The sequence below is a fragment of the Myotis davidii genome, unplaced genomic scaffold (genome assembly GCF_000327345.1).
Source record: "Myotis davidii unplaced genomic scaffold, ASM32734v1 scaffold705, whole genome shotgun sequence".
Taxonomy (NCBI): Eukaryota; Metazoa; Chordata; class Mammalia; order Chiroptera; family Vespertilionidae; genus Myotis; species Myotis davidii.
Window position 1 is genome coordinate 728885 of NW_006296405.1, and position 18819 is coordinate 747703.

At 38.2% G+C, this 18819-nt stretch overlaps 1 protein-coding gene across 4 annotated transcripts in view; it reads right to left on the minus strand.

Annotated features, from left to right (window-relative positions):
* NRF1 (nuclear respiratory factor 1) overlaps positions 1-18819 on the minus strand; it is a 95401-nt gene that overhangs the window by 62108 nt on the left and 14474 nt on the right. For 2 of the 4 annotated variants that reach the window (XM_015568885.1, XM_006771377.2), the window contains exons 2-4: positions 17668-17899; positions 9913-10027; positions 6641-6767 (exon numbers count right to left, since the gene is read on the minus strand). In XM_015568885.1, the coding sequence (XP_015424371.1) occupies positions 6641-6767; positions 9913-10027; positions 17668-17890 (465 nt within the window). In that variant the 5' untranslated portion in view covers positions 17891-17899. Of the gene's footprint in view, positions 1-6640; positions 6768-9912; positions 10028-12431; positions 12511-17667; positions 17900-18819 lie in introns of those variants that run through there. The other 2 variants (XM_015568887.1, XM_015568886.1) reach the window with 2 other exon arrangements.

Consider the following 18819-nt stretch of genomic DNA (forward strand, 5'->3'; position numbering starts at 1 on the left):
CATGATGGTAGGGCATCCCTCAGAGAAATTGACAAAAAAACTTCACGTACGACTACAATATTTTTTATTTATTTATTTTTTTATCGATGAGAGAGAAACATCGACCAGCTGCCTCCTGCACACTCCCCACTGGGGATGTGTCCGCAACCAAGGTACATGCCCTTGACCGGAATCGAACCTGGGACCTTTCAGTCCGCAGGCCGACGCTCTATCCACTGAGCCAAACCGGTTTCGGCTACAATATTTTTTAATTAAAATTTTTTTTATTACAGTTTACATTCAATATCATTTTGCATTAGTTTCAGGTGCACAGCACAGTAGTTAGATAATCATATATACTTTACAAAGTGGTTCCCCAATACTTAAGTACCTCCTGACACCATACATAGGTATTACAGTATTACTGATTATACTAGAGGCCTGGTGCATGGATTCATGCACTGGTGGGGTCCCTTGGCCTGGCCTGCACCCTCTTGCAATCCAGGACTCTTCAGGGGATGTTGGAGAGCTGGTTTCGGCCCAATCCCTGCAGGCCAGGCCGAGGGACCCCACTGGGGCACAAATCCATGCACCGGGCCTCTAGTATGCATATAAGATCTTTGGTTAATCTCATCCTACCCTCCCCACTTCCCTCTGAAATTCATCAGTTTGTTCCATGTTTCCATGCCAGTGGTTTCCACTCCTGTGTTGAGCGTCTGCCCCTTGGTAGTTTGTGCACGTCACAGCTACCAGCCAGTCGACCGGTCACTAAGGCTTTTATATATGTAAATTCCCTATACTGTACTTTATATCCCCATGACAATTTTGTGACTACCAATTTGTACTTCTTAATCCCTTCACCTTTTTTATCCAGTTCCTCAACCCCTCTCCCCTCTGGCAACCATCAGTCTGTTTTCTGTATCCATGAGTCTGTTTCTGCTTTATTTGTTCACTTATTTTTCTCTTTAGATTCTGTATATAAATGAAATTATATATGGTATTCGACTTTCTCTGTCTGACTTATTTCACTTAGCATAATACCCTCTAGGTCCATCTAGGCCGTTGCAAGTGGTAAGATCACATTCTTTTTATGGCTAAGTAATATTCCATTATAGATATGTACCATCACTTTTTTATCCTCTCATCTACTGAAGCAAGTGGGTTGCTTCCGTATCTGGGTTACTGTAGATAATGCTGCAATGAACATAGGAGTGCATATATTCTTTTGATTTAGTGTCTTGGGTTTCTTTGGATATATACCCAGAAGTGGAATCACTGGATCACACGAGGCAGTTCCATTATACATTTTGTGAGGAACCTCCATACTGTGTTCCATAGTGACTGTACCAATTTGCATTCCCACCAACAGTTCCCTTTTCTCCACATCCTAACATGTTTATTTATTGAAGATGGCCATTCTGAGAGGTGCGAGGTGGTATCTCGTGGTTTTAATATGTATTTCCCTGATGATTAGTGACAGTGAGCATCTTTTCATATGTCTATTAGCCATCTGTATACGTCCTCTTGGGAGAAGTGTCTATTCAGGTCCTTTTCTCATTTTTTAACCAGACTGGGTTATGTTTGTTTTTGCCGTTGAGTTGTATGAGTTCTTTATAAAGTTTGGATATTAACCCCTAATTGGATGTATCATTGCTGAGTATCTTGTCCCATTCAGTAGGTTGTCTTTTCATTTTGTCTGTGGTTTCCTTTGCTGTGCAAAAACTTTTTAGATTGATGTAGTCCCTATTGTTTATTCTCCCTTTTGCTTCACTTGGCTGAGGAGACACATCAGAAAAAATATTGCTATTGGAAATGTCTGAGAATTTACTCTCCATGTTTCTTCTAAGAGTTTTATGGTTTCAAGTCTTACATTTAATTCTTCAATCTATTTTGAGTTTATTCCTGTATGTGGTGTAAGAAGGTGGTCTTATTTCATTTTTCTGAATGTATGTGTTCAATTTTCCCAACGCATTTATTGAAAAGGCTATCTTTGTGTCATTGTATATTCTTGCCCCCTTTGTGAAATATTAATGGACCATGTAAGCATGGGTTTATTCCTGGGATCTCTATCCTAGTCGATTGATCTCTGTCTGTTTTTATGCCAATACCATGCTGTTTGATTGGTATGGCCACAATCGTTTGGAAGTTGTTTATTTGTTTTTCAATATTTTTATTGACTTGAGAGAGAGAAAGGAGAGGGAGAGAGAGAGAAACATCAGTTGCCTCCTGTATTCATCTACTGGGAATCAAACTTGAGACCTTTTGGTGCATGGGACAATGCTCAAACAACTGAACCACATGGGCCAGGGCTGGAAGTATTTTTATGTCTGTTTTGTGTTATTTGTATTTTCAATATACATATAAGTAACTTTTCTTTCTTCTTTAAAAACTACATATAAACATATGCACATATAAATGAAGTTTCTTACTCTTATTTCCTATTTCCCCATCAATCAATCACTCACACACTCCCTCCCCCTCCAGGTGCTCTGATTAACCTCTTCTCTTAGTTCTGCAGGTCTGACCAGGATGGGGAACAAGGAAGGTGACTTTTGCTGTTCAACAGCACCAGAATAATGCCTTTAAATGGCCTCTTTCCTCCCCCAGAAAGAGCTAGTAGTAGCAACAGTGAGTGTTTGCTTATAAACAACCATCCTGACCTTTCACAGGACTGTAGAGAACTGGGAGCTAGCTCTATTTGTTCCCCTTTAGAAGAGAAGGCAAAGACTGAGAAAATGAGACTGAATCTGAAACTTCATATTAATACCCTGGACAAATCTATGGAAGCTGTGGTTCTCTATGCAAATCCTAGAGTGACTTAACCTGGCTTTATTATTCAGAAGTTGGGAAACTTGGGCAAATCACTTAACCTCTCTGAATATTCTCATTTACAAAATGAAATATTAATATACCTACACTTCAGCATTATTGCCAGAATTGAGAATATGTATACTTTAAAGCTTTGTAAATCTGCTATACTAAACAAGCATTAGGTACAACAATCCTCTGCACTCAACAATTCCATAAGCATGTAGAAAATGCAGATTTACTTTTAAAGTAGAACCAAACTCTATATATGGTTCTATAACCTACTTTTCTCATTTAATACATTTCACTATCTGAAAAATGTTAATAGAAAGATCTGGGTCATCATGTTTAATGGCAGTGTAATTGTCCTATCTATAGATGAGCCATCAATTTATCTAACAAATCCCTTATCTTTGAAGTTTGAGGTTACTCTCAATTTTTAAAAATACTTAAAGATAGCGTGACTAATACCCTTACACATACATCTTTGCTCATTTAACCAATTATTTCTTTTTAAAAATATTTTTTGTTATTGATTTCAGAGAGGAAGGAAGAAGGAGAGAGAGAAATATCAATGATGAGAGAGAACCATCAATTGGCTGCTCCTTGAACACCCCACACTGGGGATCAAGCCCCCAACCCGGGTATGTGCCCTAACCAGGAATCAAACCACGACCTCCCAGTTCATAGGTCTACGCTCAACCACTGAGCCACGCCGGCCAGGCCTAAGCAATTATTTCTTAAGAATAAAATTTTAAAAGAAACTGGGTTAAAAAGTATACATTTGGGGCACTTTTTATAACTTTTTAAAAAAGTTTATTGATTTTTATAGAGAGAGTAAGGGAGAGGGAGAGAGAAACATTGATGTGAGAGTATAACATCAATCAGCTGCCCCTTGCATGCCCCTATAGGGGAACAACCTGAGTATGTGCCCTTGACTGGGAATTGAACCAGCAACCTTTTGGTGCACGGGACGACGCTGAACCAATTGAGTCACACCACCAAGGCTTTGGGGCACTTTTTATACCAGTTGCCAATCTGTCCTCCAGGAAATTATACCAATAATCTGCCTGTTTGACATGTCAATTTATATGTTTTAAAAAACTATATTTTTTATTGATTTCACAGAGGAGGGGAGAAGGAAAGAGGGATAGAAACATCAATGATGAGAGAGAATCATTGATCGGCTGCCTCATGCACGCCCCTACTGGGAATTGAGCCCGCAACCTGGGCATGTGCCCTGACTGGGAATCAAACCGTGACTTTCTGGTTCATAGGATGATGCTCAACCTCTGAGCCATGCTAGGGCAAATTATACATCTTTTTCATGTTTGCCAACATGAGGTAATTTGGGTAGAACACAGTATGAAGAATTAAACAAAACCCTGGAAAATATAAGAAATATTTCAATCTATTATAAGTCCAGTACATTTTTAAATCACCCATCTACAAACTCTTAAAATAATAAGAAATCCACATTCCAAAGATGCACAGTCCTATAGAATTTTAATTTTTCCAGAGTTCTCAGCAGCTCCGGCTAGAAGAGCAAAAAGGAAGAATAATGATGGCTTCAGGAAATAGAAAATGCTAATGTCACAGTTTTTAAATTATTAAATGAGATAATACATGCCAAGTGCTTATAACTATACCTAGAACATAGTAAGCACTCAAAAAAGTTACATATTACTATAAAATCTAAATTATTTTTAACTGTTATTAATGTGAGAATATGTGCAATATAGTGCATAATTGATTATGGTAAACAATGGGGTCTAATTCTTTAATACTTGCCTGTAATTCAGTGTATATAAGTTTAAAGAATATTCTGTACCTTGAAGGTATAACAAAAGTCACCTTTTCACTTTCTTAATATTATCATTTGTAGCTACTTTGAACATTTGTAACTGTAAGTATGCCACATAAATTAAAGAGTTCGGTTTTTATTTGGGTTGTTATTCCAATATGAAAGAAATCTTTGTCTTAACAAGGGAGTTTAACCCATTTATATTTATGGTTTATAACATAATTAAGTAGTTTCACTAGTATTAGCTTGTTCTATGCCTTGTGTTTTGTTTTGAATTCCTTCCCTGTTTTCTATCTTTTGTATATAGCCTTGGTTTTCTTTCCTCTTTAGTGTTCTGGAAGAAATATTTTGCTTCTTATTCTATTGGCATTTATTCTTTAGCCATACTTATTAAATGACAGTCAATGGGAAAATATCTACTTCTTTTTACCTTATTCTAGTCTATCAAACGACTGTTAGTTCTTGTTTCATAAAATCTATATATTTTTTCGTATTATATGGACAATTCCAACAGTTTCCTAAAGCTTCCTTTTGTATTTTTCAGTGAGGAATTTTCAGAAGTATTTTTCTGAGTCTTCTAGGTAAGTCTTTTTTGTTGTTGTTGTTAATCCTCACCCAAGGATATTTTTCCACTGATTTTTAGAGAGAGTGGAAGGGAGAGGGAGAGAGAGAGAAAGAAACATCCATGTGAGAGAAACACATCCATTGGTTGCCTCCCAAAAGCACCCTGATTGGAGATAGAGTCTGCAACCAAGGTACATGCCCTCGACCAGAATCAAACCTGCGACCCTTCAGTCCGCGAGCCGATGCTCTATCCACTAAACCAGCGGTTCTCAACCTATGGGTTGTGACCCCGTGGCGGTCGAACGACCCTTTCACGGGGTCGCCTAAGACCATACTGCATATCAGATATTTACATTACGATTCATAACAGTAGCAACATTACAGTTATGAAGTAGCAACAAAAATAATTTTATGGTTGGGTCACAACATGAGGAACTGTATTTAAAGGGCCAGAAGGTTGAGAACCACTGCACTAAACCAAACTCAGCAGGGCTTTTAGCTGAGTCTTTTTCACAGATCACATTAGTAGGACAATATTTAAAATTTTTAATACTGCAGAAGAGAAGACATGCCCAAATTTCAGGTCTATCAACAGTATGATACTAAGGACTGCTTGTCAGGCACCACTGTGAACTAGAAGCTTTCTACCATATTCCTCTAAGGAAAGGTCCTAATATGCATCCTATTCTAGGGTCTCAGGAATTCTGGGAAAACCTCAAAACAAAACTTAAAAACATTAAGGAAGAACCACAACATCTGTGTGTGTGGAAAAACACATAGTACAACTAATAAAATCTCAAATGAGTAGTAATTCTGAATCCTTGGAATGTCCACATTCAATATGGGAGAAAACTGACAAATGTAATTTTCAGGGAATAGATTTTATCTTAATAAAAACAAAATTCAATTTAAATCTGGGCAGATCTTTATTCTACTAATAATTCAAAGTTATTTTAGCCAGAGAAAAAGTAGTTCACATAAGTAAATAGTATTTTCATAAAGTTACCTATGGACAGGTATACGATCAAAATATTTATGTATATATCAAAATTAAAGCAATGTTAAGTCAAATCTTGAATAAATGTAAGAGATTTTAAATATGCAAGTCGAATATCAGCAATGAATAAAGTGCTCCCAGCTTTGCCTCATGAGGTTTATATATCTTGGAATTATCTACCATTTTGTTTCTGACATAAATCAGCAACTTTCTTACAAAATCCTACATTGATTTCTTAACAAACAGAATACCATTTTTTCCCATTGCGTCTGGTGAGGTAAAATACCTTGTCATTGGAAGTAGAAAAAGACATAATCATTTTTATTTATATGTGCATAAAATGGTTTGAAAACCCCATTCCCCACTCCCGTCCTGGATGAGAGGAGGTTAGAAGTAATAATTAGTATGCTACACAGAAGACCATAAGAATGTGAACAACAACTCAGAGAAAGTAAAGGGTATCTGAGAACACAGCTCAGTTCTCTTACCACATTTTCCAATGGTGCTGCACCAAATACTTTAAAGACCGGGTTGGGTTTGGAGGGTGAGATACAGAGGACAATAGCTTGCTGTCCCACTCGAGTAGTATATTCATCTAATGTGGCTCGAAGTTTCCTGAATCAGAGAATGAAAAGAGAAATTATAAATCAGTTTAAAAAGAAAAAATATAGTGATGACAGACACAAAATTTACTTTGACTTGAGACAATTTATTCTGACTAGATACATTAGTCTATCCTTTTAAGGGACTAGCGAATCATGCCAAATCAAATGAAGTGAAGCCAACATATCTAAAATAAAGTTTTCCATCTTTCTCTAAAACCATGTACTGTTTTATCTATGTTCCTCATAGCAAATATATGTCTATGAATAATACATTCTAATTCCTCCTGCCTGTACTATCATTAAAGGAAATGAGAAGAATTGCCCATCTAGTGGTATATAACCTGTATGTTTGCTGAGGCTACTATTAGTACTTTTCAAGCTTTCCTTTAGTTTCGTATAATCTTCTTATGTTCTTAACGTAGGCTGTTTTCTAGCTTTTATCACATACCATTCACATGGGCTGGCACTCCATTAGGAATCAATATTCCAATAAATACTAGAAAATTTGGATGTAAGTTCTAGAACAGTTTATAAATTTCTTCTCATCTATAATAATAAAAGGGTAATATGCTAATTAGACCGGATGTCATTCCGGACATCCTTCCTGACGAAGCCAGGATGGAGGGAAGCCAGCCAGGGTCCCGGGTGCCTGCGGGTGGCCGGAGGGAAGCCAGTCCGGGTCCTGGGTGCCTGCGGGTGGCCGGAGGGAAGCAGCCCGGGTCCCGGGTGCCTGCGGATGGCAGGAAGAGGGAAGCAGCCCGGGTCCTGGGTGCCTGTGGGTGGCCAAGAGAGGCCAGCCCAGGTCCCAGGTGCCTGCTGGTGGCCGGAAGAGGGAAGCAGCCCAGGTCCTGGTTGCCTGCCGGCAGCCAGAGGAGGGAAGCCGGTGCTGGCAGCCGGGGAATGAAGGCCTACTCTTGCACGAAATTTCATGCATTGGGCCTCTAGTATATGAATACATGTTATGCAATCAAAATATTAAGTCCTTCATGTATCACACCTACATACTAATCTTTCTATGCTACCTACAAACTCTTCTGAAGAAATAAAAATGAGCAAAAGACAACATACCAAACAAGAAATTTGGTGGCATTCCTTGAAGGAATGGTCTGTATTATACTCACTGTCTCTAATTCCTCCCTTCCATTCTCTCTTGAAGACACACCAATCCTTTTGTTGTTGCCACTCTTTTGAAAATGTCCTGGTTAAGTTCAATCATGACCCCCATGTAGCTAAATCTAAAGGTCAATTTGCATCTTATTTGACAGTCAGCAGTATTTGCTAGAGCTCATCACATGCCCTCTTCCTTGAAACACTTTTTGCACTTGGTTTCCAGCGTACCACTCTCTTGGTTTTCCTCCTGGCGCACTGGTTGCTTTTTAGACTCCTTTGCTAGTTCCTTTCATCTCTCTAAACTCTAAAGGGTATATGCCCAGCCCATGTAGCTCAGTGTCTGAGCATCAGCCCATGAATCAGGAGGTCACAGTTCAATTCCTGATTAGGGCATATGCCTGGGTTTCGGGCTCAATACCCAGCAGGGGGAGTGCAGGAGGCTCTCTCTCATTGATGTTTCTATCTCACTATCCCTTTCTCTTCCTCTGTCTAAAATAAAAATAACAAAAATATTTAAAGGGTACAGTGCTTCAGGCTTAAGTCTACACTCACTTCCTAGGTGGTCTCTTTCAGACACATAGTTTTAAATACTACCTATATTGTTTATATCTTCAACCAAGATCTCGTTTTTAAAATATATATATATATTACTGATTTTTAGAGAGAGGAAGGGTGAGGGAGAAAGAGAAAGAAACATCGATATGAGAACAGAACATCAATCTGCTATCTCCTGTACTCCCCCTACCAGGGATTGAGCCCACAACCCAGATACATGCCCTGACTGGGAATTGAACGAACAAGCTTTAGGTGCACAGGACAACGCCTAACCAACTGAACCACACCAGCCAGGGCTAAGATCTCTCTTTTGAATCCCAGATTCATATTTCCAACTGCTTATTCTATATCTCTATTTAATGGTTAAGAGGTATCATAAACTTAACCAAAACCAAATTCCTAATTCTGCCCTCAATCCCATACCTGCTCCTCTTCTGGTAAGTGTTAACTCAATCTTTCCAGTAATCAGACCAAAAAACTTGAGGTCACCCTTCAGCCTTTCCCCCCTCTCACATCCCACATCCAGTCCATCAATGAATCATGCTGGAGCTGATCTAAAATACAATCAAAACCTGACTACCTCTTTCCACCTTTGCTGCTGCTACATTGGTTTAAAGGCGCTATTACTTCTGGCTTGGACTACTACATTAGCCTCTTAATTGGTTTCCTTGTTTCCATTCTTATACTCCTAGAGGCTACTGTCAATACAGTAGCCTAAATGACCTTTTTAAAACATATGTCAGACCATATCATTGCTTTGGTCAAAAGCCTTCACTGACTTCCCACCTCACTCAGAGCAAGAATCAAAGCCCCAGTATTGGACCAAAAGACCTGATGATGTGACTCTCCACTACTACTGACCATACCTTCTCTCATTTTCCCTCTAGCTATTCCTCAAACACGACTCTCATGTTCCTTCCCCACTTGAGAACCTTTCCCCTTCTGTTCCCCATTTCCCCAGGGGAAAAGCTCTTCCTTCCCCATTTACACGGTTGCCTTTTCACTTACTTCAGGTCTCTGTTCAAAGGTTGTCTTATGAGCATTTCCCAGACCAACCCTTTTAAAAAAAGAGAAACTACATATTCCTCCTAACCTCCGAACCTTTATTTTTCCTTTCTCCACTTCATTTTCCTCCATAGCACTTATCATCATCTGACATATTACATATTTGTTCACTTTTTTCCCCCTTCACTAGAATATAAACTCTTTAATGGAATGTTTTGCCCACTATTATATTCCCAAAGCCTAGAACAATGCCTGGCACATAGCAGGCATATAAATTTTCTGAATTAATTAATGTAATATTACACATTGGTTAATCATATTTCTAGTAGCATTTATTTAGTTTTGTAAGAGTACTTTGAGGTCTAATTTTGTCATCAAGGGATCTAACTTGGTATCTTTGGTGAACCTAATAATGTAGGTTCTAATTGTGTCGTCCACCCCATGAAATATTTGAGAAATAACAATATGGATAAAAACGCCCTCACCGAAGCAAACGTGTTTGCTGTCGCTTCCGGATAGATGGATTAGACTCAAACACATGAGGCCGTTTCCGTTTCTTTCCTGTTGCCACAGCAGCAGCAGCAGCCATTCCCACAGGACCTGAAATAATAATGTATGTGCTGAGATTATGTAGAGCCTGTTAACTATACAAGACAGAACACAATTAAAGCTACAAAAAAAGGTAGCACTATTTCCTAATATGTTATCAATAAATATAAAATATTCCTGATATTATCAATATATTTCACTATTATTCAACATGAATCTTTTAAAAAAGTGAATGGCATGCCTCCCCACCACATACCAGTCTGAATTTTATATAATGATTTTTGTTTTGTTTTGCCAGTATACTGATACTGCTAAGGAAATATTCTCACAGGTGCTAGATGAAATTGCAACACTGAGAGGAAGCTTGCCAGAACAACAACAAAAAAATTACAGATTTCAAATTTCATTTACATTCCTGTGATAGCCAAATTAAGGAAGTCAGACATAATCATTCATACTTGGAATTCTAACAACAATACCTATAAGAGGAGTAGAGTATCTGGACAAGTATCAACTGAATTAGAAAACTTTCTCTTATATATCAGAAAATTGTGCTCCAAATGGAGTTGTTGACCAAAAGGTCAAAATGATGAAAGCATCCTGGTAGGAAAGAGATGAAAACCTATCCCACTCTAGGGAAAAAAATGGTAATAAAAATTGGTCTGTTTTGCCCTGAAACTAATGACTAAAATAAAAGTAGGCCATTGAGAACTATTGCAGTCTCTGATTCATGAAATCTCAAACATATCAAAGACATTCCTTTTTAAAAAAAATATTGTTATTGATTTCAGAGAGGAAGGGAGAGGAAGAGACAGAAACAGCAATGAGGAGAGAGAAACATTGATTGGCTGCCTCCTGCACGCCCCACACTGGGAATTGAGCAGGTACCCTAACCAGGAATTGAACTGTGACCTCCTAGTTCCACAGGTGAATGCTGAACCACTGAGCCATGCTGGCTGGGCCTTTTTTATATATTTATTTTTAACAGATGACCCACCGGTATACTTATTTGTGAATCCATAAAAGGCTTAAATAAAAATTAAGTTTAATCCTTCACATTTATACTGGCATACATGTTATATATGTTCTAAATGGCTCAATTAAAATAAGCCTTCCTGAAATCTTCTGCTGCTCTAATGCTGTTTAGTAGTATAAGTCTGACTTAAATAAACCCTTCTAAAAGAGACCCAAAGCAAGTAAAATGAATGATTTTTTATCCACCTTTCATCACAAACAGCTGGGAGAGGGGAAAAATCTTAATGATACATTTTTTCCAACATTTTATTTTTTTAATTGTGGTAAGAGCACTTAACATGAGATCTACCATCTTAACAAAATTTTAAGTGTATAATACAGTATTGTCAAATATAGGCACAATGTTGTATAGCAAATCCCTAGAACTTAACTCTCTGCAAAATATGCAAAAGAGGAAAATGAACAGTCAATAAAGATCTGAAATGGTGCTGTATCTTGTCTTCCTGCACTGGCTGAAACCTCTATCTCAGAGCCAAGCAAATTAAACCAATAGTAAGATACTATTTCATACACACCAAACTGCCAAAACGAAAACTGATTGATAATACCAAATAAGGTGAGGACTAGAAGCAGCAGGCACTCTAGTACACTGCTTATGGGAATGTAAATTAATGCAACAATGTGAAAAGACATTTGGAATAACTAGTAAAACTGAAAATGTGCTGATCCTTGCCTTCCAATTCCCTCTCCTTCCTGGGTATATCCTCAAGCAATGGTTTCCAAACTGTAGGTTTCCACCCTATGGTGGCTCATAAATAATTTTTTGGTTTGTTTTGTTTTTAATAAAATGCAACAAAATGAAAGAGAATAGAACATATCAGATATTGTGTTCCCTGCAGTAGGGGGTAAGTATTACTTCATGAAAAACTGTTATTTCATTTTATGTACATTTGAGATAACAATGTAAATGTATTACTGTGCGATATTGTCAGAAGAGTTTGAAAACCAATGCCAAGAGAAACCCTCACAACATGCACAAGAAAATATTTAAGATGATTTTAATTTGTAGCAATTATAATTGTAAAATATTATAAACAACCTAAGTATTCTACCAATGTATGAGACAGCCAGATAATGGACTACCAAACAACAGTTAAAATGAAAACATATAGTCATATTATCAACATGAATCTCAGAAAAAGAATACCAAATGAATAAACATAATATTATAAAATGATAACATCAGAGTAATACCATTCATATAAAACTTAAAACATGCAAAGCAATGCTAAGTATTATTTACTGATATACAGCAAAACCAAAAAAGAAATGGAAGACCAAATTCAGAACAGAACAGGTTACCTCAGTGGAGGGAGGGAAATAGGATAAGAAAAAGCAGCTCCCTATTACCCCTTCCTCTTCATTGAACTTACTTCATTACTTTCTTCAGAGCACTCAGTACTTTCTGAAAATACCTTACTTTATTGTATATACCTTCTCCCACCACTGGTCTGTAAACACCTTTAATAGCAAGCTCTTGCTTGTCTTATTCATAGTACCTACTTATAGAAATAGAATCTATAGTAAGTAATTGTTGAATGATTGTATAGTAAATCATTTCTACCAGCTGGGCCTCAGTTTGCATATCTGCCACATAAAAGAGTTAAGCTAAAGTCCTTTCCTAATCTTACCACTATGACAATACAGTACAGTACTACAGCGAAACTGTCTCAAAAGCATCCAGGAAAGAAGCTGACCTGGATTCACGATGTTAGGATGCCCTCTTCTGGGATGTATAAGAACTTCAAAAATGTATTTTACAAATATTTCATGTAATTTGCTGCTACGAAGCTTTATTTTTAAATTCACCATTCCAGAAGTATACAATAGATAATAACTTATGGTAAAAGATTATTCTTCATTACATCTATCTTCCTCCCCTTAAATACAGCATATATTAAAAAGATGTTGTATTTTGGCTATTCCTGATCATTGATTTCCTGTCCAGTTTTTCCTAAACATCTAAGCCCAATACAGTATCAGATCCACCCAAGTATGGTTTAAGAATCTTCCACATAATGCTAAATATACAATGTAAGTAACAAAGAGAATGGTACAAAGTATAGCTCAGCTTTAAGTAATTTAGTGGCCCAGAAAAAGTCTTAAAACCTTAAATTGGATTAAGATGATCCAGGATTGCTAGTGCCCTCAGACATCTGGCAGAATCAAGTAAAAATCCTCTCAAGGAGGTTAATATTATTCTAGATATCAAATTACTTCTTATTTTTACTTTAATTTTTCAATTACAGTTGACATGCAATATTATTAGTTTCAGGTGTACAAGACAGTGATTAGACATTATATAATTGAGCAATCATCCCAATAAATCTCATACCCATCTGACACCATACATAGTTATTATCCAAATTACTTCTAAACCTCATCTTCCAGCCCTAGCCATTTTGGCTCAGTGGATAGAGCCTGGGCCTGTGGACCGAAGGGTCCCGGATTCGATTCCAGTCAAGGGCATGTACCGCGGTTGAAGGCTCCTCCCCAGCCTGGGCCCTGGTCGAAGCTTGTGCAGGAGGCAACCAATCGATGTGTTTTTCTCACATCAATCTCTCTCTCTGTCTTTCCCTCTCTCTAAAAATCAATGGAAAAATATCTTTAGGTGAGGATTAAGAAATAATAAAGGTAAGTAAGTAAGTAAGTAAATAAATAAATAAATAAAATTCATCTTCCAAACACAGCATCTAGCATTCATTCAAATATAACCAGTAGGCAGTTCTGGTCAAGGTGGCAGCATACTCGCCTCCTCCCACAACTACATCAAAATTATTACAACTAAATTATAGAATAACCATTATCATTCAGAACTGCCAGAAATCTGGCTAACTGGAAGTCCTACAACTAGGGAATTAAAGAAGCCACAGCAAGACTGGTAGGAGGGGTAGAGATGCCGGATGGGCTGGTCCCACACCCCCGTGTGGCAGATAAAAACTGGGAGGGCTATCTCAATTGCAGAGGTCCCTCTTGAGGAGTGAGGGGTCCCAGCCCCACACCAGCCCCCCGACCCAGGGTTCCAGAGCAAGGAAGAGAAGTCCCATAACTTCTGGCTGTAAAAACCAGTGGGGAATGAGGTTGAGGGCGCTGGAAGGCTGCTGGAGTTCCACCCAGTTCCTCTTATAGGGCCCTTGCACAGACTTACTCAGATTCATTCTCTCTGAGCTCCAGCCTTGGTGTGTCAGCTTGAAAGACATGAGACCTATGAGGAGGAACTGAACTGTCTGACATCAGGGCAGCTTTCCCCCAGACCTAAGTACTGGCAGAGGCCATTGTTTCTTTACTGAGCCCTTCCTCCACATTGCAAGCAGGCAGGCGCTATATCTGAGACTCCAATAACCTGGCTCGCAGAGTTTGCTCCACCCCACTCAACTTTTGGGCCCACCCAAGCTGTTTCCCGTAGCTTTTCCAGACAAAGCTTCAGATTTTCCTAAACACACAGGATCTGGCTTCAGCATGCCCCATACCTCTCACTAAGTGGCCGTAGGCTCAGCACCAGGCAGCAGTTCACAGACTGGCCTTGCCTGGGCACCACCAAGCCCAGCACAAGTAGCAGTCATCTGCAGATCGCTTTATAGCTCATGCCAGGTGGCCCTGGGCAGAACACAGGTGGCAGCTGCACCTCCTGAGAGACCCCAGAGCCAGCACACCCAGTGGATATCTTCAGCCACTTCGAAGCACAACCACCCAAAGACCTCCATAAGCGACACACTCAAGGGGTGGGCTCAGCAGGCACCAGAGCCCCATTGAAGTCAGTCGTGCTCTGTTCGGTGGGCTCCAGCACAGCTGATCCTCCACAGTGGTCTGAGGTCAGTGGTCACATTCAGTCCTTGCAGCTGAACAGCCATGGGGTAGATCCCTCCCACTGACATGCCAACAGCATTCAAGGCTCAACTACAAGAGGATGGTGTACAGAGCCCACACAGGGGTTGGGAATGGGGGGAGCACACCTTGCATACCCAGCTTGGGTGATGGGGGAGGCTGTGCCACTGGATCCTACAGAATACTTATATTAGGCCCCTCTACCAAGCCTGGGAGATGTAGCAACTCTAACTAATACATAGAAACAAATGCAAGGAGGCTGCCAAATAAGAGACAAAGAAACATGTCCCAAATGAAGGAACGGAACAAAACTCCAGAAAAGAACTAAACAAAATGGAGACAAGCAATCTATTAGATGCAGAGTTGAAAACAATGGTTATAAAGATGCTTAATAAACTTAGTGATAACCTCAACAGTATAACAAAGTACCAGTCAGAAATGAAGGATACACTAACTGAAATGAATAATTTACAGGAAATCAACAGGAGAGTAGATAAAGTAGAGAATCAAATCAGCGATTTGAAATATAAGGAAGCAAAAAACACCCAATCAAAACAGCAAAAAAAAAAAAAGAATCCAAAAGAATGAGGATAGTGTAAGGAGCCTTTGGGTCAACTTCAAGGATACCAACATTAACATCACTGGGGTGCCAGTAGGAGAAGAGAGAAAGCAAGAAATTGAAAACCTATTTTGAAAAAATAATGACAGATCGCCCAAACCGGTTTGGCTCAGTGGATAGAGCATCAGCCTGTGAACTCAAGAGTCCCAGGTTCGATTCCGGTCAAGGGCATGTATCTTGGTTGCGGGAACATCCCCAGTAGGAGGCAGCTGATGGATGTTTCTCTCTCATTGATGTTTCTAACTCTCTATCCCTCTTCCTTCTTCTCTGTAAAAAATCAATAAAATATATTTTTTTTAAAAAGAAAAATAATGACAGATCAACAAGCCATAAATATTGGCATGCAATGTGGTGTGATCAAGTGATAATCATTGGCCAAACACTGTCTATGTGCAGTGACTCTTGGATTTAAATATGTAGACTATAAGTGTAGATATGCAATATATATTTATGTTGGCAAAATTACTAGTGTTTTTTCTCCTATATGGCCTATTCACGAACAACAACAACAAAATAACCTATTTGTTTATAAGCAAATTTTGGTTAAAAGCATTTTAAAATTAATAGGATGTTAATGTTCACACATGCTATATGGACTGGAAATTTTGCCCGTTAAATCCAAAGACCAATAAATCTAGGTCCACAAAATTGTGTTTACTGTATTCCAAAAAATTCAAGAGGAGGGAAGACTCTCAAGCTCATTTTATGAGGCCAATATTATGCTAATCCAAAAACCAGATACGGACACTACAAAGAAAGAAAATTATAGGCCAATATTCCTGATGAACATAGATGCTAAAATCCTCAACTAAATTAGCAAACCAGATTCATCAATACATTAAAGAGATCATACATCATGATTAGCTTGGATGTATTCCAGGGATGCAGGATTGGTATAATAACCACAAATCAATAAACTTGATATATCACATCAAACAAAATAAAGGATAAAAATCACATGATCATATGAATAGATGCAGAAAAATCATTTGATAAAACCCACCACCCAATTACAATAAAAACTCTCAGCAAAGTGGAAATAGAGGGAACATGCCTCAATGTAATAAAGGCCATATACAACAAACCCACAGCTAACATACTCAATGGGCAAAAACTACAGGCATTTCCGTTAAGATCAGAACAAGACAGGGATGTCTGCTTTCACCACTCTTATTCAACATAGTACTGGAAGTCCTAGCCATAACAATCAGACAAGAAGAAGAAATAAAAGACAGTCCAATTGGAAAGGATGAAGAAAAGCTGTCATTATTTGCAGATGACATAATACTGTATATAGAGAACCCTAAAGACTCCACAAAAAAACTACTAGAATTGATAATGAATTCAGTAAAGTAACAGGATACAAAATCAGTTACATTTTTATACACCAATAATGAACTATCAGAAAGGGAAACTAAGAAAACAATCCCATCCACAATTGCTTAAAAAAGGAAAAAAACAAAACACCTACACAAAAATAACGGAAGGAAAGAGGGGTGGGGTGGGGGGAGGTGGAAGAGGATAAAGGGGGAATAAATGGTGACAAAGGAGACTTGACGTTGGGTGATGAACACACAATACAATATACAGATGATGAAATATAGAACTATACACCTGAAACTTATGTAATTTCATTAACCAATGTCATCCCAATAAATTCAATAAAAATTTAAAAGAAAGAAGTTCAAGTGTTCTAAGAAACTTCCATTATCCCTAAAGAGGACACAAGTATCAATTATATAATACTTGGACATAAGTAAAGTATGTATGTTATAATTTCTAGGAGTACCCCTAATAGCAAAAGTATATATAACCTCCAAACTAACAAGAGAAAAATAAAAACTTTCAATCATTCTAAAAGGAAAAGAAAACACAGAACAAGTGAGATAAAGAGAAAGCATACAGTAAACACGATCAATTTGAACTTAAATATATCAGTGATTACATTTAGTATAAATGTACTAAATGCTTCAGTTTAAAGTCAAAAGATCGTTAAGATGGATGAAAAAAAACCAAGTCATATCACCAATAGTATATGATTCCAGGACTTAAGTCTCAATATAGCACCGGCACAAACTCCAAGGCTTAAAACAAAATTGTGAAGATGCAATTTGAAGATAAATGAAAGAGTGCCTACATCCTAGGCTCTTCCAGATAGGCAGGTACCAGAGTGAAGCAAAAAATAAAGAACTTCCAATACAAACAACATTACCTGCAGCAGCCAGATGGGCTGTTACCTCGTCGGCAGCTGTGGAGTTGAGTATGTCGGAATCATCGTAAGAGGTGTCCTCTGGTGAGGAAGGAGAGTCTTCATCAGCACTCAGCATACTGTGTTCAGTGTAGGTAGCCACATGGACTTGCTGTACTTGTTGGGCCACTGCATGGGCTTCTATGGTAGCCATGTGTTCAGTTTGGGTCACTCCGTGCTCCTCCATGTAGATCTACTGTCAGAAAAAAGACAAAGAACAGAATTCAGTGTGTAATGTAACACAATACTTAAATTAAGTGATATTTTCCCTAAGAGCAGGAGAAACCTTCGATTTCACTACATACCTCACGATACCAAGTCATGGGAAAAGGGAGGCACCATTCAAATATGACCCAAAAATGGTAGAATATTTTCCTTATATAATACCTTTTGATGGAAATTCACTGTGCTAATTTTATACCTGAGGTCACAAAACAATAAATACTCCAATATTATACACAACAGTAAAAGACAAACATAACAAAAAAAGATATTTAAAAGTTCCCAGTGACTTGACATTTGACACTATAGACATGAAAACACTTAATAAGTAAATGAAATATTTAACATTTTCTTTGTATTTCATAGACAAATTGGAGTTAAATTTCCGCCCCCCCAAAACTGCAATCATTCAAACTGGATTTTCTGCTTATAAACTGTGCTTCTTGTAAACCCTAAAATGATGCAGTAATTTATAAAGAAGATAAAGGTTTGCTCTTCTACTGCACTTATAATCTGTTCCCTCTTTCCCCAACAACTATAGAGAAGTGCATTATCTTTAAAAAAAATTTTTTTAAAGCATGCATACATGTATATGATTTAAAATAAAAACACTCATATTACACATACTATTCTATAGTTTGCTTTTTTTCTTATTACAATATACCTGGACATCTGATATGTCAAAACATCAAGACCTTTCTAAATAGCTGCAGAATACTGCATTGTAGGATGTGCCATAATTATGCAACCAATCACCTACTGATACATGGCAAGGCTGCTGCTTCCAAAATCTTTATTATAAACACTAGAGGCCCGGTGCACAAAAATTTGTGCACTCGGGGGGGCGGGGGGTCCCTCAGCCTGGCCTGTGCCCTCTCGCAGTCTGGGACCCCT